General features: G+C 42.0%; 1 protein-coding gene across 1 annotated transcript; it reads right to left on the bottom strand.

Annotated features, from left to right (window-relative positions):
- Positions 1–2,472: 2,472 nt before the first annotated feature.
- On the bottom strand, positions 2,473–22,475 carry efemp1 (EGF-like fibulin extracellular matrix protein 1). Its single transcript, XM_006783850.3, has 11 exons — positions 22,304–22,475; positions 21,596–21,699; positions 21,401–21,446; positions 20,979–21,227; positions 8,896–9,018; positions 8,689–8,808; positions 7,372–7,491; positions 7,126–7,245; positions 6,213–6,339; positions 5,931–6,123; positions 2,473–4,382 (listed from the first exon to the last, which is right to left on the bottom strand). The coding sequence occupies exons 2-11, from the start codon at positions 21,674–21,676 to the stop codon at positions 4,221–4,223; spliced, it is 1,341 nt and encodes a 446-aa protein (XP_006783913.1). The 5' UTR covers positions 21,677–21,699; positions 22,304–22,475; the 3' UTR covers positions 2,473–4,220.
- Between the last annotated feature and the right edge of the window lie 3,889 nt (positions 22,476–26,364).

A 26,364-nucleotide genomic window follows, 5' to 3' on the forward strand; every position in this document is an offset into this window, starting at 1 on the left:
CCAATCTCAAAGCCATCCAATAAACTACTCATTTCTCACCTCTTCATGCACTCGCTTTCACCATCAAAACACCTCTTACCTCTCCCCCTGACACCCAAAACAGGCCGGGGAGAACATAAAGTGACAGCACCATATGGAGTGACTTTGAGTGATTTCCCAGTAATATGCGATAAATTATTGAGGTTCAACAGCATTTTTTTTCCCGTTGTGAAGCTAGGGAATACCAAAATTTGTGTAGTGCTGCTTCACACCCACCATGTGTGCAGTTAGGGGTTTAGTTGTATTTGGTTCTTTATGGCCTCACTAGTGCCATGGCTTCAGTGACTTGGACTGAAATGTTTGTTAACGACAGAATACCTGCAAAACGAGAGACGATACAGTCAGCCTAAGCTGTACTTTCTTTTCTTTTTCTTTTAAGGGACATAGAAAAAGTGGCATTCACACAAAGTAAAGTCCTTCTATAAAGCACTGATTTTAGCAGTTTGTCCATTGATGTCTTTGGTTTTTGGAATTATATTTTAATGAGAAAGTGGATGTATGAATGCAACACTGAGAAATAGATGCATAATTATTAGTGCCTACTAACATGAACATCAGTCCATTAAAATGTAAAAAAAAAAAAAAAAAAAATGCACACAACGCTGTAATTATTTTTTGGATGAAATTTGGTATTGTAACCATAGAGTATATAAAAGAACTCTCCATATTTTGAAGCCCCAGTTTTGGCATTTTAAAAATTATTTGTTATTTATTCATTTTGGAGCCAAAAGTGAGTTTATTTAGGTACTAAATTACCAAAGCAAGCATGGTCAGAAACATAAACTGTACCGATGCAACACATGTCTGTTAATTTATGCTCAGTAACAGACCAGTAGGTGGCTAGAATCAGTAAAGGTGAATCCTAGCAGACTGACAGAAACTGACTTCAGCAGCCGGTGTCAGCCCACTTGTCATTCAAAACAGCCACATTCCTAGCTTTATGCCACACATATCTATACAACATCACCCATAGTCTGATTTAAAAACATCTAGATGGCAGTGACCATGTGGCTGTATCCATCTTTTATATAAAGTCTATAACATGGGGTTTTATTTTTGTTCATCAGTGGCTTTTAAAGGCTGGAAGTTTCTGCTTGTTGTGCCATCATTGAAAAAACAAACAAAAAAACATGTATTATGAACATTATGAACGGACTTACAGCTGCTAACACATTATTGTTGCTACATGTTTGGAAGCCAATGTAAACTCTCTTGCTGTTAAAACACATTTAGTTCTTTGTGTTACAGATGTCACAAAATCACATGATATGGAACCAACCGTATAAATTTATTATATATTTTAAAATAAAATTTCTACATTTTTGTCAGCTGTCCATTTGTGCTCAGAGGCTTTCTGGTGGATTCAGAGGCTGGGAAGACAACTGAACTCACTGAGTGCTTCTGCTTTGCATTATCATGCTGGAAGTAAGACATTAAGGGATAGTAAATCAAGGCCATGGAGTGATGCATAAGGTTAGCAACAGTTCTCAAATAAAACTATTCAAACCCTGACTTATTGGTATTAAGGAGACCAAAGTGTGGCAAACAAGTTATGAAAAAACAGTAAGAAAGAGGGGGAAGCTATTGCATCACTGGAATATTGTATGGAGGAGATGACAGAGGATAACAAACTTGGTGAACTTTCATGACTTTTTTCCTTTTGTGTGATCTTCAGCCAGTGGCTTTGGCTTTGATCAGTTCAATAAATCTAACAGTGATTAATGAAATGTCTAGCTATATGCAAGGAGATTAAGTTAATTATCCTCACTGTTACCCTGAGTGGAATATTAATCAAGAACAAGAACCGGAATATGTTGCCCTTCTGATGAGGTTCAGCTCCGGTTTAGTCACAGAAAAAGTGGGTGAGCAATGTTTTCTCATGGGGGTTGAATCATGCATGTGCAGCAAAAACACAACTCCAATGAGTGGGGAGCTAAAGATGGGGTTTGGGGAACAATGACACATCATGTATCATCTTACATGTCCCATTGCTGCTCTGACTAAAGCTCTAGACAGCAGCGTGATTGAGTAACAACTTACCATAAAACCCCTCCCAACCAATTTTACATCTAAATATGATGTGTGTGTGTTTGTGTGTGCAGGCTTCGCAGTAGTCCCTGAGCACACGTTTACTCAACACAGCATATTACCGTATCCCCTCTGGATCTCCTTAAATAAGATAGATATGATGGCTATGGCATCATGTTCACTGCATTTATCATTGTTAAATTCAGATGAAATCATCCTCACGTTTTCCCTAAAGCACGAGGGGAGCAGCAGAGCATTTCATCCAGCCGCTGCTTTTTCCATTACAATATATGTGAAGTCAGAAAATATTTACTTTGGTGCGTGACTCTTGCGATTAGTTTTCACACATCTTAAAGCCGTTCCTCTGCGCTGTTGGGCAAAAAAAGAGAGAACAACCTGACCCAATTTATACATCATATTTTATTCAACAATATAACTTTTAAACTCCAGAGTACAATCAATATAAGGTACATATGACAAAATATATATTTAAATAGAAAAGAAAAAAAACATTAAGGCATCTCATGGAAGAAAGTTAACATTTTTCTTGTTTTTTCTTTTGACAGCATAAATGATAAGATTAGTGTTACATTTTCATGTTTATACCTCTAAGGCACTACGGTATGATCACTGCTGAAACCACATTAAAGGGTTTTAGGAAAAGCTGGATAACTTTCTATAACTACAGAGTGGTGACAACATGGTGATTGTCCATGCGGTTTTCAGTGCTGTATATCTACAGTTTATAGTGTTTCAGCAATAAGCCAGAGTGGACACGTGGAATCATAAAAGGCAAAGCAGGTAGTGAAAGATTTCTCATTCTGCCAAAAGTCTGGTGGCATTGTATTAACACTTTAATAATCCCCCTGTGTCGCACATGAACCAGCTACAGGGCAAAACACTGTAATTATCTTTATCACGCAAGCCAGCCTGGTGCCAGCCTGGCTTCTTTGACTGGGACTGACATTAGAAAGTCCAGCTGTTCCTCTGGAGGATCACTGTGGCACCAACGAGTGGTCAATTCGCCAAGTTGTATTATGAAAACTGTCATTTCCTGTACATGTTCTCGAGTTCAAAAACCTCTGTTATTGCCTCTGTGACCGAAAGCTGTTAGGATGGTATCACAGAAACGCATAAACAGCTCGACCACATCCACCAAACCCGGGGGCAGAGAACAAGCTCTTTCTCACTCTTTCCCTTTCTATCCCCTCTGCGTTTCACACTTACATTTGCTTGCATGCATAAACAAAGGCAATCGCACACACAAACATACACACACACACACACACACACACACACACACACACTCACACCCTCTCACACGTCAGCACACTGATTTGTTACCTAGGTATGTACATGACTTAACTCCTGGGAGTAAATTGTACGAGTAGGCCTGCTGTAGCATAAAGTTAAGTATTCTCTCAACTTACAGGCTAATTCCCTCCCTTTACACTTTTGAACTGTTCCTGGACTCCTCTGGAAATTATTACTCATGAGGCAAACTATACAGAAACTTGCACAAATAGCGGGGCGCAGCAGTACTAACCCCTAACAATTAACAGAAGAGAGGATGTGATTTACAAGGTCAAAAGCTGCTCATACTGGATACGTGTACATGTACATTTCTATAGATTTTTCTCTCTTACTTACAAATGAGGCACACACTGGTTATTGTAAGCAATTCTAGTTTGAACAAAGGGATATATGAAGGTGCAGCTCCATCAAAAACCCATCGGGTTTAGGTTGTGTGTCCTATAGGCCTCGTTTCCTTAGTGCCACTGCTCTGTTCCTGATTTCTCAGGAAGGTGAGACAATCACGATATGGGGAAGACACTGCATTTATTCTTCAAGCACTCCAAAACTATGTCAAAATGATTAATCTTTCAAAATACTAAAGAAAAAGTACTACGTTTTAAGATTGGTGCTTTCTTAATCAACACCTTGATAGAAAAAGATGCCCAGTGGTCATGTTATAGCAGAAGGTGGTCTGACTTGAGCAACTGGAACTGCTGTGCTGCTGTTTGAGACTGAGGCAGCCTATATTATATACTGAATGTATATGAAAATGTAAAGTATGTTATGCTGATACAGGCATCTGCTGTGTTACATTGCCATGTTTACAGACTTGTGTGCGCTGTTGGGAACTGAGCCGCTCAGAAAGCGTAGGGCCCTACGATGATGGTGAGCCGCAGCAGTGAGCTGGAGCGGTAGTTCATGGTCAAATGGTGAGTGATCATCTCCAGGTCCACGACGTACTCTCTGGGGCCCGTCAATGGCTTGGTAAGCACCAGCATGGCACTCACATTGGTGGAACGCTGCAGAAAGTACAATCAATCCGTGTGTTAGCATGTGAGTGCAAATTGTATCTTTTTTTACACAGTTTTACATTAGTAATATAGACTCACCAGTCACTTTATTATGTACACCTGTTTAACTGCTTGTTTGTGCACTATCTAATCAGCCAATCACATGGCAGAAACACAATGCATGTAGGCACATAGCCTAGCCGGACCACTTCCGGCTGAGAGGAAGGCAACAGTGACTCAAATAACCACTTATAGCAGAAGAGTATCTCTGAGTGCATAACATGTCGAACCTTGAAGAAAGTCGGCTTTTTAACTTTCTTAAGATCACACTGAGTCCCTCTCCTATCAGCTGAGAACAGGAAATTGAAGCTACAGTTTTCACAGACTCACTAAAAGTAGAAAAAAGAAGACAGGCATATTGCCGTGTATAACGGGTCCTGATTTCCACTGCAACCTTTAGACCAGGGGTAGGGAACTCCAGGCCTCGAGAGCCGGTGTCCTGCAGGTTTTAGATTTGTCCTTGATCCAACACAGCTGATTTAAATGGCTAAATTACCTGCTCAACATGTCTTGAAGTTCCCCAGAGGCCTGGTAATGAACTAATCATTTGATTTAGGTGTTGACCCAGGGTGATATCTAAAACCTACAGGACACCGTCTTCCGAGGCCTGGAGTTCCCCACCCCTGCTTTAGATGGTAGGGCCAGAATTTGGTGTTAACAACATGAATGCAGTGATCCATCATGCCCTGTGTCAGTTGGTGCTGTATTGGTGTGGGGAGTATTTTCTTGGCACAAACTAATAAAGTTGCCAGTGAGTGTACAGTAGGTTCAACAGACTAAAACAAACCACCATATGTCTTTTAATAGTGACTATTTATCAAAATTAATTACAGAAGGTAACCGGGTATAGAAGTATAACAAATGCAGTTAATACTTCAAAGCACAGTGACTCAATCTTGAAAGATATCAGCAAACAGTTTTAAGTACTTTGCTTAACTTTCATCAAAAATGTTACCCTCGGACTACAGGCACACGAAACTAGCTACCCACTGCACCCATGGTGTCACAGTTAATAAAGCACAATATGAACAACTGGTAACAAAACATATAGCATGCTCAGCGTGCCTTCTCAATATGCTACTATAACTTTCTAACAGGTCTTTTTTATTGTGAAATACTTGCAGGTATATGCAACACAGCGAGACAGTCTTGTCCTAGTATTTAAAACATGTTGACCTCGACCCCGGACCACTATGGGAAATCTGGCTTTTAATTAGACATATGGATGCTAACTTTATTAGTTATTAATTAAATATCTTCACATCTACCAGACAGACAGATTCAATTAATTTTTTTCTTTTTGGGGGGGGACGGGACTGAAAAATGTAGTTAATTTCTACCAGCTTTAGTTACTATGATGACTGATGGTGACAATCAATGTGGATACTGCTAAGCATCAGGGAGGCTGTAGGTTCTCCAGTTTGTCCCCTTTGCCAACAGGCATCGTAACAATTATTTTACCCAGTTTTTGTTTTGTTTTTTTCCCCATCAACATACCCGAAGGAAAAACTCCCCTCCATCATTCCCAGATTTAATCCTGAAAGTGTTGTGTGTGTTGGCATATATGCTTGTGGCTTGAATTTGGAATATTTCCGCTGGCACAGTCCGCTCTGCCTGGATGCTCATGTATTTGTAGACAATTGATGGTGGGAGACCCTGGCAATCAGTCTGAGCCCGGCAGATGCAGCGACTGCAAGCAGACACAAAAATTAAGACAGACTTTTTGAAACTTCTTGTGCAAATGAGAGAGAATCAAAAGAGCCTGTGACGTTTACTGACTTTTCAGATGTTTGGGTGTAAGGTGGCTCGCAGGGGTTTCTGGGGTAGCAGCGGAAGCCTCCATAATAGTTCCAGCACATTTCATCATCTTGGCAGTTATGGGTTCCCGTCTCGCACTCATTTATGTCTGGTGATGATTGGAAGAGAGACAGAGAGAAAAGTAAGTGAAAAGTCAAACAGTTAGATAACAATTCAAAGCATTTTGAAAGAGAACTGTGTAAGCACAGTCAAAGTTCAGGTTATGTACAAGAGGTTTGGTTTTTTGTTTTTTGTTTTTTGCTGCAGCAGCATTTGTTCTGGCAGTGGAGACACAGAAGAAGGAACCCGCAGATCCATAAGGGAGGGAAGCCCCTTGTGCAACCCCACAGAGCTCTAACTAAAGCTCTTTCCGTTCAGTACCATGAAAATAGAGCCATCAAGTGTGCCCCAAACCACAGGGCTATTTCTGGCACAGCAACCTGGATTCATCACCAAAACGTCCCTCTGACACAACAGGCTAGATTCATGGCTCCATCTATAAAGCTTGCACCTGACTGAGGGGGAAAGGAAAAAATAACAGCTCTCCCTTTGAGAACATGCCGGACCTTCAAATAAATCCACTTCAAGAAACCAACATCATGCATATAAATTCACAGAGGTGGCTTAGCAAGGCAACACGAAGTTTGTGCGTATGCCTTGCCTAACCTCGGCATTCTTTCCATGACAGTACTGGTGGCTTTAAGGTCTGCTTTAGAGGTTAAACAGATGATGACAGGAAGAATAACCAGCAGTTATCCTCAAAGAGTTTATGTAGAGGAAGTTTGTTGTGTTGGAAAACAGAGACCGGGGTGTGAGATAGATAATAAACGAATGAACACAAAAAGTAAATAAAAAACTGATTTATGGGAGGAAGAAAAGGGGCGGACTGCCATACCTTGACACAACCGGTTTGCCTGGAGCTGATATCCTTGTGGACACTCACAAGAGTAACTTCCTGGATTGTTAACACACTGGTACTGACACATGTAGCTGGACAAACCGCACTCATCGATATCTGCGCAGAAAACATGCACACACAAAAGTAGACAATGAGTACAACAAGTCAGTGTGCGTTAACAACCGGGAACGTGTTTGCATGTGGGTGGTTACATTTATGCATGTAGTGTGCATGTGTGTGCACCTTGGCAGGAGACCGTGTCTTGAGCCAGCTCGTAGCCTTGGTCACACTGGCAAAGGAAGGAGCCAATCAGGTTGTAGCAGTGGTGATGACAGGGGCTTTCTGCATCACATTCATTCACATCTAAAACAAAAGAAGGGGTTTTACAAAGAGTACAGTATATGGACACAATCTTATCTTCACCTTCTAGTTGTTACCCTCCAGCATCCAGGCTCCTGGTTTTCCTTTGTTTGTAAATAGTGCTTTCTTCCCACCCGACCTTGTCTTGGTCTGTTAACTATCCTTCTGTGTTGACTGCATTTGGGTCCACAATCCTACACTTCATGACACTTTTTACCAAATCAAGTCATTTTTATAACCTGTCTAATAATCTGACCATTTTTTCCATGCAGAGTTGGAAATTTCCCAGAAGATAGCAGATCTGAACTGTCATAAACTTGTAATCGCTAAATCAGTTCAGTTCAAAAGAGGCAGAAAGACTGATACAGTCTGCACTGTTGCACACGCTCAACAGAAACAGACTTACACATGTTTCAGCTTGCGTATGTGTGTTTGTTAAATCACATACACATGTTTCTGCATAGATAGGAGCTGGCAGCCAGTCACAGGTTTTCTAAATATGCTTCAGAGATAAACATCTCTGTGACACACTCAACAGCTTCCTTTGACTTCAGGAGATTTACAGTGTGGATTCAGGCTGCTTGCACCTTTTGTTTGGTTGAGGTGACTTCCTCCAAGGGTCTGCATGTCAAAAAACTGAGGAGTGAGACAAACCCAGTCAGTGTGAACACTGGACTTTGATAGCTAACTCTTGAGCTAACATTCTTCTACTCACATCTACTAAGTTACTTAACTTTATTTAGGTCATTATTAGCCGTATATTTATATTAAACATCTATTAAATTGATCAGTCTAGAAGAACCACTCATCCAGTTCAAGGTCAAGGGGGCAGCAATGCAATCTAAGCAGAGATGGCTAGATTTCCCTCTCCCTAGCCACCTCCTGTAGCTCTTCTGGGATACACACACACACACACACACACACACACACACACACACACACACACACACACACACGTCTTTCTAGGACAACATCCCCAAAAACCATCACCCAGGAGACAGCCAGGGGATGGTCACATCCCCGAGCCACCTCTACTGATTATTGATTGTCTGGAGCAGTAGCCATAGTTATAAGTGCTATTAAAGGTCAGCTTGATAGTCTTTATTATATACATTACAAAAGTACAAAGTCTTGATATTGATGCCTCTGCAAATGAGAAAACGATGCACACACACACAGCATGGATTTTCAGTGGCTTACCAACACAGCTGTGGTTGTTGCTGACCAGCTTGTAACCTGTCTTGCACTCACAGTAGTATGAGCCCGGGGTGTTCACACACCTGTGCATGCAGTAGTGGGTCGTGGCACACTCATCTCTGTCTGGGGGTACACAAGAGTCATGCAGAATGAGTTTAAATCGGTTAATAAAAATCACATAAAAAAGCATTTTATATAATAAAGACTTACCGACACAGAGGTCTCCATTCCTTTGGTAGCCTTGAGCACACTGGCACATATAGGAGCCTCTGGTGTTGTAGCACACCTGTTCGGGACCACAACTGTGACTGCCTGTCACACATTCATCTATGTCTGCAAAAAACACACACACATGCACACACAAACTGAGACAAAGCTGCATGCAGTCGATTATACAAGAACATATGGAAGACAAAGCAAAGGGACGTGCCTGGACCGCATGAGCTCTGTGATGTGTAAACTGTTTTCCACAGGCAGCAAAATGTGTGACCACTGACACCATCACATTACACACATGGGCATAAACACACATGTTCACACAGAGAGCAGGCGATTACATAAAGACGGCTTTTATCAAGCAGCTCTGGGTGAGGGGAAAAACACAGATCATATCTTTAACTAACAAGACAGTTATTTGAAGAGGGAAGTATGCATGCGTGTGTGTGTGTGTGTGTGTGTCTGTGAGTATGAAAGAGGGAGAAACACCTCTACTGATAAGTCATGTGCTGTCTACCATAACGCTTTGCTCTCTCAACAGACATCCATCAACTTAAAACAGACCCAAACACATTCACTTTCTGTTTCTCAAACCATAATTCACATGTAGTGAGATGATAAAAGTACGGCGAGCTTTAAAGGGGGTGAGAATGAATTTCAGGAGCACAAGCCCACATTTACCTCCAAGATGTCTTAAATAAATGTTGTCATACGTACAATCTGCATGAGCTGTAATCTGAGCTTCTCTGTTTAATGTCTTGGTAGCAGCTCTGGCCGCACGTGCATGTTAATACATGTGAGTGCCTCCCTTGAAACTGTAGGCCTTCCTGGTGTTTATAAGGAGGATGAGAACGTGACCTCCCACACTGTGTGGTAAAAGGAAGATGGCAAAGTGCAGGCTGCGGTGTTCAGCTTCCAGAGGTGAATTTCCAGAGTTTACTCTATGGAAGAAACAAAAGCTAAAAGCGCCTTTCTGGCATAGATAAGGAGCAGAGGTATCACTGTCTAGATTTTGAGGCATAAAGAGCTACAAAAAGAGCTCCAAGTCAGTTTCAGTTTTGGTTCTTTTGTTTTAAGGCCGATGCTCTAGTGTGACATCCACTGGTTCTGAACATCATGTATAACACTTTAAAGAACTGATTAAACCTCCAAAATATGAGACGCCAGTGAGACGATTCTGCTGATTCTACGAACACATCTCCAACTTTGGATAGTTCAGAGCCAGATCTGCTTAAAAAAGGCTTTTCTCATGGTAACCTCCCAACATACACACACACACGCACACAAACTATTAATATGCCAATGGTGTATACTCTCATCTCTGAGGCCCACCAGCAGGCCTCTTGGGTGGTCTGATGCAACCCATCATATGCAGACAGCCACTGAGAATTGGTTTAACAGCATGACAGACAGTTATCCTCAATACCACACACAAGGGAAAAGAAGAGGGTACTATTACTGCATTGCTGTTTGGCACGTGTGTAACTTAACAGTAGTCACAGGAGCCTGGAAGGTATAAAGCTATATGAAAAACCTATAGTTGCACTGTGTCCTCTAGAAGACATGACATTAATAATCTCCCTGCAGCCTTTAGATGAAATCAAATACAACTGAAAAACAGAATAAATGATCAGTCGACACATTCAAATCAGTGCAGGACAGTTAAAAGTTCTGTTGAACAAATAATTCAACTCATATTTCCCTGGAAATGTTTCATGTGATAGACCTGAAGAGGATCATGCCCTTCCCTGAGTGCCTCAAATGCCTTATATTCCAGCCCCACAGCTTCCTCAACGAATGGGACTGATGCCGGTGAGAAATTGGCTTGATTTGCTGCCCATGAAAGAAAAGCCAGACAGAAGGTAAGTTGTCTTCACTCCCTAAAGGAAAGAAAGGGAAGAGGGCTGAAAGGTTCTCAGCTCTATGGGGGCGCAGTGATAGGATGAAGTACATTAGGGACAAAAGCAAGGCTTATCTAAAGGTCCACCTTAGAGACAACAGGTGCAAACTGCATAAAGTGTGGAATGCACACATAAGGATTGTTGCTCATTGACCCACTTAGTAGAGGACAAAGATGAAAGCAGTGATGCTCTGGAAAATCTGTGTTCTGATGTGGCTTGAAAGACATCTAGGAAAAGACATCCGAAAACAGCACCAAATGTCAGCAAGAAACCAAATGCCGGGATTGCTCAGTATCACACTTTGGGATACTGTCCCAATATCCCAACTCAAAGGCTCAATGACACTATTGTCATTATATTCCAATGCCTCTGTCACTGCTAGTGCAGCATCCAGGTTTAACCTGCAAATGAAATGTAACTCAACCGATTATGAACAGAAGATTTCACACATGCAATGTATGTAAACACCCCCGATTTGATCTTTGTGGCAATACCAGTACCAATGGTATTACCACAAAGATCCAAAGGTGATGGGTATAAATACTGGGAACAATATATAGCCTAAACCTGGCGGCCAGCTGGGGTTTGCATGAGTTCTCTCTGGGTACTCCGGCTTCCTCCTAAAGTCTAAAACCATGAAGCTGAATGGTTGTCTGGTGACCTGCCTAAGGTGTACACTGCCTTTTGCTCAGTGGCAGCTGGGATAGGCTCCAAGAAAATGGATGGATGGAGTAAAAAACAATCACCTTGCTATACTGTTTAAACCTGTGCTAAGTAGCGGGTTGATGGCAGACTACGAGCCTTGACAGGTAAATATGCAAAGTAGCAACACTGTGCAAGAAAAATGAGGTTGAAGTGGGTGTCAGAGAAATAATGGAAATGTAATCTTGCATATGTACAGCACGAAGAAAACGTCTGAACGAATGTCAACAATTACTTAGACAGAAGACAGCAGTCAGAAGCCAGGATCAAGTCCCTGTGACTCATAACCACACCTACTTACTGGAGGTATTTGGTGATTCATTTAGACTGGAAATGCCTTGCCTTCTGGCTATATAATAGATTCAGACAATACAAGTCTGAAAAAGCAGTCTTGTGTGTTCACGCTACCCTACTGCCAGACATCAACAAATCTGTGATATCAGCGAAATGCTCTGCGTGTAAATATGGCAACTTGCCACGTCACCACACAGATTCACTCAAGGTGCAAAAGCATAGCTGTGTTTGCTTAGAACTAAACACAAACTGGCAATGCCATTATTTTTACAATCATTTGAACATTAATAAATAATAATAACAAATCAGTTCACAGTTTAACCTCCTTCTGATTGGTCCACACCGCATCCCCAGACCCAAAGGTTTAATATTCAGGCCTGAAACATGCAGTTCCTCAATTGACCACTTGAAGCTGGCTCAAAAAGTGAGTTAATCCCCTACCTACAGACTGTCGTATTAAAATACTCTACTTTGAGTAGAGAAACCTGCAAACTTGAACTGAAACTTCTCCAAGGGGATGCCTACTGGATATGTCAGTATATCATTTGCAAACAGTGTATCCACAATGATTAAATAAGGAAATGTTGTTCTGTATTTTATAACTATTATATGGTGTGCACAAACATGTCTGTAGTTCCTTACCGGGGGTCCTAGGACGTGCATATAATTTCTGTACACACATAGTTCCATGCAATGTTTAACCTGTTTATGGGCTTTCAAATGTATACTTTGGTTATCTTTGAATGTGGATGAAGCACATTATCTCTTTTGTTAATGTTGTTGTATTGATGATTGTTGTATACATATATGTATCAGAAATGCCACGGACAGAAAACCACAGACTAAAACGCCTCCATTTTTTCTTATTGCCATGGCACATTAAATGTATTACATATGTATTTTGGAGTGCTTAGATTCTTATTAATAGTTCCTTAAAGATCCTTGTTTGAGACTGTATTAGAGTTTAACATTATAAGAAATTAAGGGAACAGCCACTGTGACTAACAAAGCAGTCGCTGTTCAGTATTTAATGGGAAATATATTTTATGGAAAGCCTGTTAATATCGGCATTGTATTTAACATCAAAGTGACTTAGGACCATACAAAGCTAACCACTGCAGCTAGCCAGTATTAGAACTACTTTCATGTTCAAATAATGTGACATTAGCGCCAAAATGTTAAACTAGAATCAAAACAGCAGTTCACAAACTAACTTCAGGGGATAAGCCAGTGCTCATGGGCAGAATGAGCACCTCTGACTGAACTTAATGTTGACTTTCTTCTGACTTAATTCAGGACAAATCTGAGCCTGAGCTGCTCCACATGTGCCAGCAGCTTCAAGGCGAGATGGCCACTCCTGATAGCAGCATTTGCTCATGTTCTGCTGCCAACCGGAATTACATCAGTGCATTTGGACTCGTTTTAGTGCGACTTAGCTGGCATGAGTCCAGCAACATCTATGCCACTGTTGGTCAGAGTGGCTCTGGCTACCTAAATCAATGAACAAGGTGTCAGGGGTGTACAGAACATATGTTTGATCTGTGTCCCAGCATTTTCCTCAGCAAGGTGTAGAGACCATGAACTCTTCTAGTAAATGGATATGACTAAGTAGTTTGAATGTGAACAGTGTAGCTCCTATGAAAATTCTGTGTGCGGAAAAGTCAGAGTCATCTTCCCTCTTCTGGAAGAAAGCTTGGAGAGGTCTAAATAAAAGCATATGTGCTGAACGCAATCCAAAGGTTCATTCACAGGAATATCTTGCGGTAACTGCTACTTTGTCACTAAACCTTTAAGGAGCTGCCAATACAAAGTTCCCCAAAACTTTGTGTAAGCATGTGCGTGTGGGTGTGTTTGGAGGGGGGGTGGTGGAGTGGGAGTTTATCCCACATTGGCTGGCTCCTAGGTCCCATAAAGTCTCCACAGTTTGCCATGCTGCACACTCGACAGGAAAACTGCAACAAGCCATCAAATGTGATGATGTGTTGCGTGTGGGGAGAAGTGACTGTTCCCCGAGGTCAGATTTTTGTCAACGTTTATTCAACATAGCTTGCAAGTTTCTTCCAAGAGCGAGCCTGCTGTAACATCACAGGGAAAGATAAGGCTGTCCAGCAAGAGAGTGGAAGATGTGGAAGGAAAGAATGAAGAAAAAGGGTGGAGTTTTTTTTTAAACAAAAACTGGCTTTTTTTAAGATTTGAAGTTAGATTTATGGCCGTGTGTGCATATGTGATGTCAGAGTTAAAACCTCCTTGCTTTTCAAGGAGATTAATTCTAAATGCCTTGTGGGAGCTGAGGGAGTAACGGGAATGGCGGCAGCTCAAAGAATGTGAGTGTGTGTATGTGTGTGTTTATGGATGAGTGGGTGTGCGTGCATCGGAGGTCCTGTTTGAGGTGCTCATTAAATGGCCTTTTTTAGAGCTGCTCATGTTTTATGGAACGGAGCGATGCACTCTAAAAAGGTGTATATATGAGTTTTACTGGGGGGGGAATTAATATATATCCAAAATGGGGGACTAAAATTTATTTGGCTTGAATTCAGAACAATGTGTGGCGTGCTCCAGATTTATACTGACATGATAGGGCTTGTTGTAATTATCACTTGAGAGCGTTTAATCTTGTTTTCACTGAACCACTGCAATGGAAAGCAGGAGCTGATCCAAAAAACAAAACAGTTGGAGCCATCCTGCTGTTGGACAGCATCTCTGTTTCCCTCTGATTATTGGATAATTCAATCTTTGGGCAAGCAGGGGACAAGACGTGTGATGTTAATGGCCCATAAAATTTTACAATGTCAGATTTATCAGCATGTCATACACCATCCATTGTAATATCATCCCTCGCTGCACGGCACATTGTTTCATTTGTGTATAGTTCTCTCTGCAATGCAGTGTGAAATGCAGCTATCGCTGGCTTGAATGCAACCCCAGGACGAATGGGAGTGGTGGTGTTCCCCTTTCAAAGCAAGTCCAAACACAAAGCAGATAAGAAATCAAAGAATTCAAGACACTAAAATCATATATTCCGTGTATTTTCATCCGTATTAGGGCATGAAATATTTCTATGCTCTTGCTGATAGCACCACTCCCAAGATTCCCCTCTCATCGCTCTCATTGTTCAGGAGAAATGGGAGTTTTAGTCATGCTGACACTCACTAACTGATTTGTGAGTTTGTTCCACAAAGGTCGGGCATGCTCTTGACGTTCTTGAAAATCCGTCCAGTGTGCCAGCCGCATTCCCTACTGATAATTATCCTTCCTGTTACTCTGAAAATGTCTAGAAAAACAACCAAAAAAAAGAAGTGCTGAGCAATTCTGCTGCTTTTCAGCGCGAAGAAGATCAGTCGCTCTGCTCGCCTGACATGCCAGGAGCTGGGTTGCAGTCATTTACAGCCCTTAAAGGTAATTTCCGACACTGAAGGAGTAAAGCTGCAAAAACGAAAAAAAAAAAAAACATGTTCAAAATAACAGCGGGATCATTTGAAGAAAAGCAGAAAAAGTGCGTTAAACATGGCTCGCGATTGCATGTGAGTGTCAACCAGCTGAGAGCGAAGAAGTGATTTATAGCAGCCCTGTGTCCCTTTCCATCATGAGGTAAACGGAAAGATCAACACATGTAAGCACATCAGAGGAGGAAGCAGCTGGCCGCTGGACAGGCACCGACCTCAGGGAGAATAATAACAACAACATTAAGCGCTTGCACCGAGGAGGCACGGCAAAGCTGCTTCCCCCTTTTCTCCTCTCTGCCATTGTTGATGTGATGGCAGCAAGGAGCCAGTAGCAAACCATAAGCAATAACAACATACTGTACAGCAACACGGCTGAGGCCAAAAACAGGGCTGCCTGCATGATGGTTTGATTATATTCACAGAGGCTGAAAGACACTCTCTGGCAGCGTAAGGAAGCTGATGAAATACTGTCACCATGGTATACCCATTAAAAGATAGAAAGGCTGGAAATCATTCTGCAAAGTGTATTTTTAGATTCCATATGTTTATTTTTCATGGAGAAAGGGGTGCACAAAACTAAGGCTGTAGCTGTTTAAATCGTTTCTATGATCGAGAAATAGAAACAGTGTTAAAGGAGCTTTGTGTCATTTATCCGAGGCTGAGAAGTTGCAACATCAGCAGGCCTCCTGGCACCGTTTGCTAATGGAAAGTGAGCTTTAACTGTCAGAAATCGAGCATCTCTGAATCACTTCTGCTGACTCTGAACCATAACTTGTGAAAGTTTTGTGCAGATCACATAAATTACCTGGCTTACACATATTGTGGCCATGGAAGAGCTCTCTGGTGGACACAGTATTTCATGGTTTCAAAACTGCCTTTGCCATTTCAGTTCTGACATTACTTCTTACTTAATAGCCAGGTGCTGAGCTTATATCCAGGATATTGCCCAATGTAGAGCAGTAACATGAGCTGGAGGACTGATCTCACCTCCAGGGAATAAATTGACTTCAGTTGTCACTCAACTTCCAGAAGAAGTCATATTTTCCCTCTATACAGCATAATGCAAGCAGATAAAGAATATATATGAAAGTCAGGAGAGTGATACAACAGTGAATGTCTACAGCTGTCTGTTAAACACGGTGGAGGCTCTGTCGTGGTTTGGGGTTGGATTTTATCCAATGGTGTTGAGAATGTTGTACTATTAGTTTTGGGTCCACCGTTTAATATCATCTGAAAGACATCTGATTGGCAGCAGCTTTATTTTTCAGAATGACAATGATTCCAGATACACTGGCAATGCAGTATAAATATACATAGATAGAAAATCACACAGTGGAACACAACCAGTCATGGATTGGCCTCCCCAGAACATTATTAAAGCCGTGTCGGATCATCTTGGCAGAGAACAGAACAAAAAGCACCTATATTTGGTCAGAGGGCCCGGTGGCGCCAGTGTCCGGCAGCCTCGCCTCTGTCAGTGCGCCCCAGGGCAGCTGTGGCTACAATGTAGCTTGCCATCGCCAGTGTGTGAATGTGTGTGTGAATGGGTTAATGACTGAATGTAGTGTGAAGCGCTTTGGGGTCCTTAGGGACTAGAAAAGCGCTATACAAATGCAGGCCATTTACCATTTACCATTTATTTCCTATTTTTCTAGGAAAATACTAAGAAATGAGGGTTGGCTCAAGACCTTTGCAGAGTAATATACAAATAATCATAAAGCTAATATGAAGTGAATAAAGTATTGAATGGCTCAACACTAAATAATCCATTTAGAGCCTGACTCTGTAATTCTGTAAGGCTGTACATGCAGGAAACACTTGCAACTGTAACAGAAATGCCAAAGTTATTACAGCTCATCCTGACAGGAAGTTGGAGCAAAATGTCTGTACCAAATTTCATGGTAATTCACCCATCTAATCTATCGCAACAACAAACTATTTTTGACCCAGAAAGCATGTGCAGTTCAAGAGCCCGAAGGTGCAGCTGCAGTGTAACAGGTGCAAAAGAGCCGGGCAGTAAAATCACAGGGCGCTAGAACAGCAGCATCGTGCAGACGAGCGCAAATCACGAGTCTGGGAACAGGTGGAAGGTATGAGCTTTGCTGGTAATAGATAGGTTCAACGGGGACAAAGGTGTGCTTCAGGTGTCTTACTGCCTGAGTAAACAAAAGCGGGTATGTTTTCATTAAACAAATCTTTTGTGTTTGATCCAGCGTCCTCCTGCTGAGCAACAAAATTGCTGCATAATGTTTTAATCTAACATCTGGCGTATACTGTATCCGTTTAATTTTAGAGTTGAAGGCTTCATTCTCTGTGAAAAAAATACAAAAACAAAACAAAAACAAGACGTTTTCCAAATTTCTGTCGCTTATTTTTGGAGAGGAAACAAACACTAACAAGATAACATCTAAAGGAATTTCCTGAGGAGGAAAAAAAGAAGAAAAGCATTACAGCAATCTGTTTATCTTCACATCTTTTTACATTGTCCGTGGCATGGCAAAGGCTCATGGTTGGGGCTTGTATCATCAACAGCAAATGCGAGGATGAGCCAACAATAAGTGGAACTGTAGGAATTAACCGTAAAGGTCAAATAGTGAAGCCTGTTGGCAGGGTCACGCTGTGCTTTGCAACCGCTGGGCTCTCTTTCTTCGCTCCGCTCCCTGCATTCCTGCTCCTCGCAGATCGATCCGATGCTTATCTGTCAAGGTGGTGAGTAATTCCTACCATCACAAAAGATGGGAGCAAACGGAAAAAACAACCACGGCTAACATTCCAGAGATATTCCTCCCAAGTGCATTGCATCTGTGTGGAAAAATGTTATTGCATGCGCTTGGCCTTGTTCGGAAAAATACACAAGTTCTCCGTCATGCGGGGCTTAACGGCCTTAATAGAACATATTTAGGAAAAATTTCCGGCCACTGCAGGTGAAGAGCGTACAGGCAAAGCTGAAATTAGTCAGGCATGTAGGTGGTAATGTGGCCTACATGACCTCAAGAAACCAGACAGGTAAACAGGAGTGGCATGTTGCTTCATACTGCAGCTCATGAGTATCTAATTTAGAGATGAAAAATAAATAGGCACCAGCCAAAGTATGTAAACTTAAGACCTGCGAGGAGAATAACACAACCCGCAAAGACATAAGGTATAATTATCTGTCAAAGATTATACTGAAGATGCAGTTAAGCTGGGATTTCTAAACTGCAAGGGTGTATTGTCATACAGTACACTTTAAAGAATCTAGAAACAAGAGCTTCACACTATTCTCCTGATTTATGACCGATTCAGCTGTCATTTGTCCAAGGAAGTGATCTCACTTGGAGGCATCACCTGGCGGGGTACACAAGTGAATGTATGTTGTGTGTTTTTGGAGGGTGGGTGGAGGTGGTGGAAACGTGAGGAATCATTAAGCTGTCATACATACAGTCAAGGTTCACAGCTTCTCTGCTTGGCTGGAGAAATGTGCCAAGTTCCCCTACACTGTGTCACTACAACAACAACAACACACGCTTAAGCCTCTGTTCTCACTCGGGACCAAAGGGCTTTATAGCCCCCTTTTGCAAACAGTTTTCCGCACAGGGATGACTGCTCAAGCTGCAGATCAAACAAAAACACGAGGCTGAAGAGTGTTATATAGTCTGTGGTCTGTTTTGCTTTTAATCAGCATAAAGAATAACGCACTTAAGAGAAGCTTTTCTTTTTTTTCCAGTTTAATTTGCGCTGTGGAAAATTGGCTTCATTTTTTGCAGCGCTGGTAGCTGACCTCTCTGCTATTCGCCACACACTCAGCAGTAAGTCACTGAAACAGCAAGCAGCTGCACAACCCATGACGCTGGTGCAACCTGGCTTGGTCAGTGCTCCGGCACTTCTGTGGTTATTTAGTCAGTGTCCGCCTTTCATCGTCCCCTTTGCCCTACCTGACTCTGCACTCCAGGTTTCCTCCACAGAGTGGTGAGTTTGCAGGGAAGGAGCCTGATGTAAGCGCTATTTGATACACTGAGGTTTCCCCCCATTGAAAGCTAATGGGAATTCCTTTGGTAGCAAGATACGTACATAGCTGTTCAGAAAGGCTGCTGCGGTGCAAAAAAGAAAAGATAATTCTGTGTCCAAGAACAATTGGCTCATTGTAGCTCTGTTAACTGTAATGACAGAGAAACTGGAGACTGATGTAAACATGGATTATATCATTCGAGCAGTGAAAATATACGCCCACATAACAGCATGAGACGCCTTCCAGTTAAAACTGCAGTCATTTCAAAGCAATAACACTGACAGCAACAGCCTATCATTGTTTAGCCCATGCACTGAAACAGCTCACCAGTGAATAGGTATTATACCCATGCCAGCTCGCTTATGTGGTTACTTTAACTGATATGCTGCCATGTTTTACACTCTAATAAACCCTAATTGGGTTCCAATTCAGAGAAACACATAAAGCACCTCACACATATCTTTGTCCCAGGTGTAAAATCAAATTTGTTACTTTCACTGGAGCGCTACGACCGCAAACCTCACCACACAGCCACACACCACATGGTGAGAGGAGTTTTTAATCACTGAACACATGAACTGTACTTTACTGCACTTTGTTTTTGCCTTAAATTTTAGAGGTGCGTCTATTCCACTAAACTCTCACACATTAAGACAGATGGTAACTAGATGTACTGTATAGGGTTACAAATGATTTCAAATATTCTCTCTCTTCTGTGTGGCACAAAGTAACAATTACGGGCACTAGTGTGTGTGTGTGTGTGTGTGTGTGTGTGTGTGCGTGTGTGCGTGCGTGTGTGTGTGTGTTAGTGAGACAAAGAATGAATCTCCCACCACTCCCTATTTGAGAAGATCAAAGAGTTTTTCTCAAACACAAGATCACACCCACGCAGTCTTTGCGCAGCTACCAAAACCACAACCTAGTAAAGGCGCAGAGGATATCTACTGTAGCTGTAAGGGGTACATGTGAGCACATAGCTCACCAGAATTTTACAAAAGCGGCTTGATTTTCCCCCCGAAGCGCAGGACTTCAACACCCAAAACAAGAAGAATTTAAGGAAGAAGCTGAACTCTGGCCAAAAACATCACGCTGCGAGCAACCAAAGGGTTTTGAAAACATGACATCAGAGTGGAAAAAAAACAACAAAAAAATGAGAAGCTTGCAACACATCTGGCAGCTATGCATAGTTAAGCTGTTGATGACTGTCAGACAGATGGATGAACAGTTCACCTTTTGAGCTCTCAGCTTACTGGGGCTCTAAAGTCGTTAGCAAGTAATTATCAAATACCTGCGAAGCCCTGCCAAGTGTAAAAAAGAGCATACTACTCTTTTTAAGGAGATAAAAACACTTTGAAAAACAATTCTGCCACTACACTGCAGAACACAGCAGCTAGAAAAAGGGGGTGGCTGAAAGTGTATCTATATTTTTAGGATGTAATCTGTCTCACAAAGGACAAAGACCTATAATATTCTGGAAGATTTAAAAACTCTTGAAAATAATGTGGCAACCATCCTTTTTAAACCTCTGGACTTTATTTCATGGTTACACCTCTAGTGCTGCTGACAGAGGCCAATTTCTCTCTTGAGGAGTATGTCAGCACCACTTCCTCAGATAACCGTGTGTTTACACCATGGGTTGCTGTAAAGCACTTTAAAACAAAAAAGGAAGCCAATTTTTCATGGTACCTCCCATAATCATATATCTGTACAGGGAGAGAGGGGGAAAAGTTTCTGGGCTGCTGATATTACCTTTGCAGAAGTTCTGCTCATCTGCAGCAAGTCCTGGTGGGCACCGAAAGCTTGGAGAAGGACCCCTCGGGGGCTGAGGCTGGTCTGGTGGGACAGCAGGGACAGGATTGTCCGGCAACGGCACCTGCTCACCGTCCTTACTAATATAGATGACGGCGCTCTTTGGAAGGCAGAGGTATCCACCAAAGTGGTTGATACACTGCATCCCTCCTTTGCATGCGTCGTCATACAAGGCACATTCATCAATGTCTGAAAGAAAGAAAGAAAGAAAGAAAGAAAGAAAGAAAGAAAGAAAGATTGCAGATATGCTATTTATGCTATTATTGTATTTGGATAAAGTACAACTTGCATTAAGCTTACATGGAAAAACGTTTTAAAAAAAACAGGAGTATAAAAAGCTACATAAATGTGCAATTTCTCACCTTTACATTGCTCTCTGACTCTGTCGTACTCATAACCCTCTGTGCACTGTGAAGGACATACAACAACGCATTGTTTAGTATCCTTTCAGGAACTCTCGAGCTGTACATCAATAAATGAAAAAAACTGAGCAGCATGCATATGTCAGGCTGTATTAAACACAGACTGACAGGTAGAAAAAAGGTACGCTTACTCACTGTAATAGAGACCGGCTCTTCAGCCTCCTGAGAGAGAACATGTGCAAAAACCGCACAAAGACACACACAGATCCCCAGCATGTCGACCAAACGTCGGAGAAGTACTGTAACGGGATGCGGAGACGTCAAGTGGATTGAGTGTGCAGGACCATTTTTGCCTGACATGCCTACGATTTTTAGTATCAATTATAACATTACTGATGGCATTACTCAACGAGTCCCAACATTTCCCCCTGCTGACGTGTTGTTTATGTTGGCACCGCTCCAGGTAAATCTGCGACTTCAACCGAGTGTTTTTTCTGTCGTTCCTTTCCTAAAGGATTAGTGCGTAACACGCGTAAAGATCGTGCGTAAACATGCCCCCTCTGTGCCAATCGGGGTTATGAAAATGAAGGCACGCAGACCTCGGGTTGATTCATATTTTGTACCAGACAAATACACGTCTTTCCTCACACAAGCTGCCTAATCACACGGTAACGGTGCGTGTCTATTCTTGATTTTGCTTTGTTCATCACAGTTCAAGATCCTGACACTTGTTACTGGACAACTCCCTGAAACAAGCGAACTACAAGAGAAACAAGTGCCACCGGAGTTTTACTCACTTGTTTCAAAAGTTTAACATTTTTCGCATTCGATGAATTGATTTCATTGTTGGTAAGAACGATGTGTGCAAGTGCTTCGTCATCCCGTGATGTCTTAGCTACATACCTGCAGTTACCTGCGGATATCCAAACTCTCCCGGCAAGCCGAACTAAACGTCCCCGGCGTCTTTGTTGTTGCAAGTCCTACTGTGCGCGAATTCAGGGTGGCCTTTATCGTGCAAACGGTGCAGTGGATGTCAGATGCTTGGCGGAGTGCAAGCAGCGCTTAAATGATGAACATGCGGTTAGTACAGTAAGACACACTGGGGGGCGGTGTACCGGGCAGGTTGACTCCGGGCTTTTCTCTCACCAGGGTGCAGTAAACCATCAGCAAGTTTCAGTGGCTCCCTCTATAGACTGATGTACAGTGAGGGAAGTGGATATTCTCAGAAAAACAGATAATACGGTAGTATTATCATCAGCCAGTCATCTATTAAAACTCTTTTGATTGTAAATTCATTAAGAAATGCCTTTCACATTTTAGGTTATATGCAAAAGTTTGTGTTCATGTAATAACATATTATACACATAAGGACATGGCGGTATCACCTTCATTTCTTAGTTTGTTTTTTTTTTCGGAGCCAATGTAGAGCTATAAGTCATTACATTTGTAGAGGCCTAAACTATTTCTATATTTTACTGTACAAATGAGCCTCAGTTACTTTGTTGGCTGTCACATGCAAACCCCTCTCATCCTGTGAGACCTCAGTGCCAGTGTTATGTACAGAATGTGTGAGCAGCAGGTGGTAAAATCAAATCTTGTGTTGAAGAACTCTGTCAGCAAGCACTACATTAGCCTCTAATACATTTCATGGTGTTTACAAGATGCCTGCGCTTTAGGAACATCTGCTGGATTGGCATGGCTGCTGGGATTTCCCATGGGGGAAGAGACAGCAAGCGATTGTGTTTGTGTGCATGTATGCATGCATGTGTGCCAGGAGCTTGCTGATATGAACAGGGCTAAAATGGACTTGGCACCAGCCCCTTTAATGCTGACCCCCTGACCCTTTCCTTAGAGGGTGTTCATAAAAGAATAGATATATTCTGCATGGCACAACATCCTCATCCTTCCTTTCTTTTGAAAAAAAAAAGTAGATTCTCCTCAACCTCAAGAAACTAATTATAGGAGTCATGTAATCACATTAAGATGTTCATATAAGAGCTGTATTATTTCCAGTAGGTATTTTCACAGAACTACTGATTTGTTCACAGATAATAATGCATTGGGGTAAACATTAGGATATGCACGCACACAACTTTACAAACATGGACAATCAAAAAAAAAAAAAAAACTGTACAAAATGTTTTACACTTCACTCGAATTTTATTGTACTTGGTAAGCTATTCAACACATGCACAAAAACAGTGAGATAAGACATTTCATTAGTAAGAAGCATTTTCAAACCGTTTATAGAGATTAATAGAAGATTTTATCCAAGACTGATGAAAGAGAGGATGAGAGAACATTCCCTTTGGTCCTGTTCCTCACTGGAACAAAATTAGACAGTCATGCTTGTAAATCACAGAGGCGAGGCTGAGCTGGTTAGATCTCTAGGTGTGACCAAGTCTCCCTGTGAATGTTACTGAAGTCAATAAGCCCACCCCTACACTCCCACCTACCCACACACACACACACACACACACACACACACACACACATTACAAAAGTATTATTCTAAGTAGTACAGTGCACAAATGCATTACAAGAGAACATGCTAAAAACAAGTATGACCTACACTGATGCAGGTATCCCGTTTGGACTCCAGCGAACAAGAGGGGAACATTATATGAACATAAACATACATTTAAATGCCAGAGTGATAGATTGGCCCTCAGCTTAACATAAGTACTGCTCTGAGTTTCACAACATCTCTGTGATCATTATTACCTAATCCCCAGCCCTCAGTGGTGACTAATATACATGGACCCACACACAAACATACACACATTCATTTTTGGGAACTGTGTGAAAACTACTAAGAATCTGCTTATTTTCCACATTTAAGAAGCGAAAAAAAAAGTAAGAAAAAAAATCTAATTTAAAACCATATTTTGAGTTCATAAACCAGAGGAATATTATTCCAGGGGAAAATAGAGAAGCCAGCACTTTGTGACGTTTCTTTCAATGCTGAAGGCAATGCATCAGGTACTGTTGGCAATTGAGCATTAGCCAATCAGTTCCTGATGCAGTATCATCCACATCAGAAAGCTCTTCCTTCACTCCGACATCAGTGTAGGGGTAGCTGAAGCTGAATAATTTACAACACATTTTGATCTCACGCCAATACGTCCTAGTGGTGAGAGGAGCAATGCAAAATAACCCAAACTCATAACAACAAGCCAATTATTATTCTTTTCATCCTATGATAATACAATAGCCAATACTGTACAGTACACATCATCGTAAGTCAAGATGGCAGCAGAAGCATCTGGAAAGTGAATTCATGCAAATTCCAAATGGGCATGCATTATGAAAGAGCTGCAAGAGATGAGGCTGCACTTCAAAAGACTGTCGAAAAGAAATTTTTAAAAAGTGGGGAAGGGGGATGTGAGAGAAGGAAGAGCAGACAGAGAGGGTGTCTGTGAAATGCGCTTGTGTAATTGCAGTGACATCTTCATTGAGAGTCCTCCATCTCTTTCCTGTGTGCTCCAAAGGGCGTCGTTGACGCCGGTCGATGTGCAGAGCAGCCGAGGCGCTGTGTTTAGCATAATCCCAGAGGCCATTGTGAGAGCAGCTAGTGAACGACTCACAGTTGCCAGCTGAGATTTCACCAAAACACAGCAGAACACAAGGAGAAGGGGATGAGACAAGAAAATCAGAGGTGGAGGAGGGGTACAGAGAGGGGACATGAGGGAAGGTAGGACTAATGAAGAAAAGAATGCATGTGCCAAATATTACATTACCCTAAATCTAAAGGGTGTTATTGTGTGCATTAGTGTTGAGGCTAAGGGTGGTGGTTTTCTGTACTGAGCATTCAGCTTTCACAGCATCAAAGAGGAAAAGTGTGAAACATGCTTTCCTCCAGGTGGACTGCACCTGTTGGCCCTTATTCAGCACTGCAATTCAGTGTTTGCCCAGTCACTAAGTGTTTTGACTTGTAACAGTCAGGCATACAAAGATTAAGCTAAACTATCGCATGCCCACATCTGTTGTGTTGTGCAGTGATCATCACCCAAAGCTAGAAAGCAAAACCTGCTTTGATCACAGGTTCAGGTAGGTGGACATTTTTGGGGCCAACCTTTGTGTAAACAATGTGGTGATTTGTGAAATGTTCAAAGAATATAGAATTTTTCTTAGTTTGCATTGTTATTCATATAAGGAGAAAGATGGAACAATGACACAGTTTTAGGGCTGCTTTTTAAAGGAATATTAGACAAACTGCAGAATCTCTCCAGGTGATTGTGAGAAAATAAAGCACCATCACAGTTGCCTGCAGAGATTACTCAGTCAGCCTCAGATTTTTCTCTCTTGAACACACATGCACACTCTTCTGTGGCGGGTATGTGTTATATCTATAAGAGTCAATTGGCAGCAGATGGTTAACACTGATCAGGATAAAGGATGAGGTTTGACCCCCCCCACCGTTTCCCCAAAGGTCTTGTGTTACCATAGTGACTAGTCCAGGGCACGTGCCTCCCATTGTTGAGCCGTATTCTCCGGGGTCAGCCACACACCCAGTTAGAGGTCAGATGTCACGCAAGCCTCTCGCTCCGGTCAGCACTCTGCAGCTTTCAGCCCCTGACCCCAACAAACACTGAAACAAATTAAGAGATGGGGAGAGGGGAGAAGACGATGACAAAATTAACCACATTTACTCAACAAATCTGCACGATCACATTCGGGTTCAGGTTATCCTGACAAAATCTGTTCTGAGTGCAGTGCAGTTTTCCGGGGGAGATGTACAGTGTAGGGGAGACTTCCTCTGCATGTTACAGTATGTCTCCCTCTTGTGGTGAAGTATGATAGTTTGAAATTTCTACATTTTATGTGGACTTGGTCTACACGATGAAACAAAAATGCACAATATGGGGACATTCGTGGCTGAGGGGTTAATGCCTCACATGTCCCTTTTCCTATGTTTCCCCTCTATACCAACACTGCACACACAAACAATAATAGTGATGGTG

This window comes from Neolamprologus brichardi, chromosome 13, assembly GCF_056152115.1.
Source record: "Neolamprologus brichardi isolate AB-2024 chromosome 13, ASM5615211v1, whole genome shotgun sequence".
Taxonomy (NCBI): domain Eukaryota; kingdom Metazoa; phylum Chordata; class Actinopteri; order Cichliformes; family Cichlidae; genus Neolamprologus; species Neolamprologus brichardi.

Bases quoted from the DNA above. Each gene is read 5' to 3' on its own strand.
- efemp1 (XM_006783850.3), bottom strand. From the start codon at position 21,676: ATGCTGGGGATCTGTGTGTGTCTTTGTGCGGTTTTTGCACATGTTCTC. The intron at 8,809-8,895 runs GTAAGTCTTTAT...GTGTACCCCCAG, and splicing joins GAATGGAGACCTCTGTGTCG to ACAGAGATGAGTGTGCCACG. The intron at 6,124-6,212 runs GTCAGTAAACGT...GTCTGCTTGCAG, and splicing joins TACACCCAAACATCTGAAAA to TCGCTGCATCTGCCGGGCTC.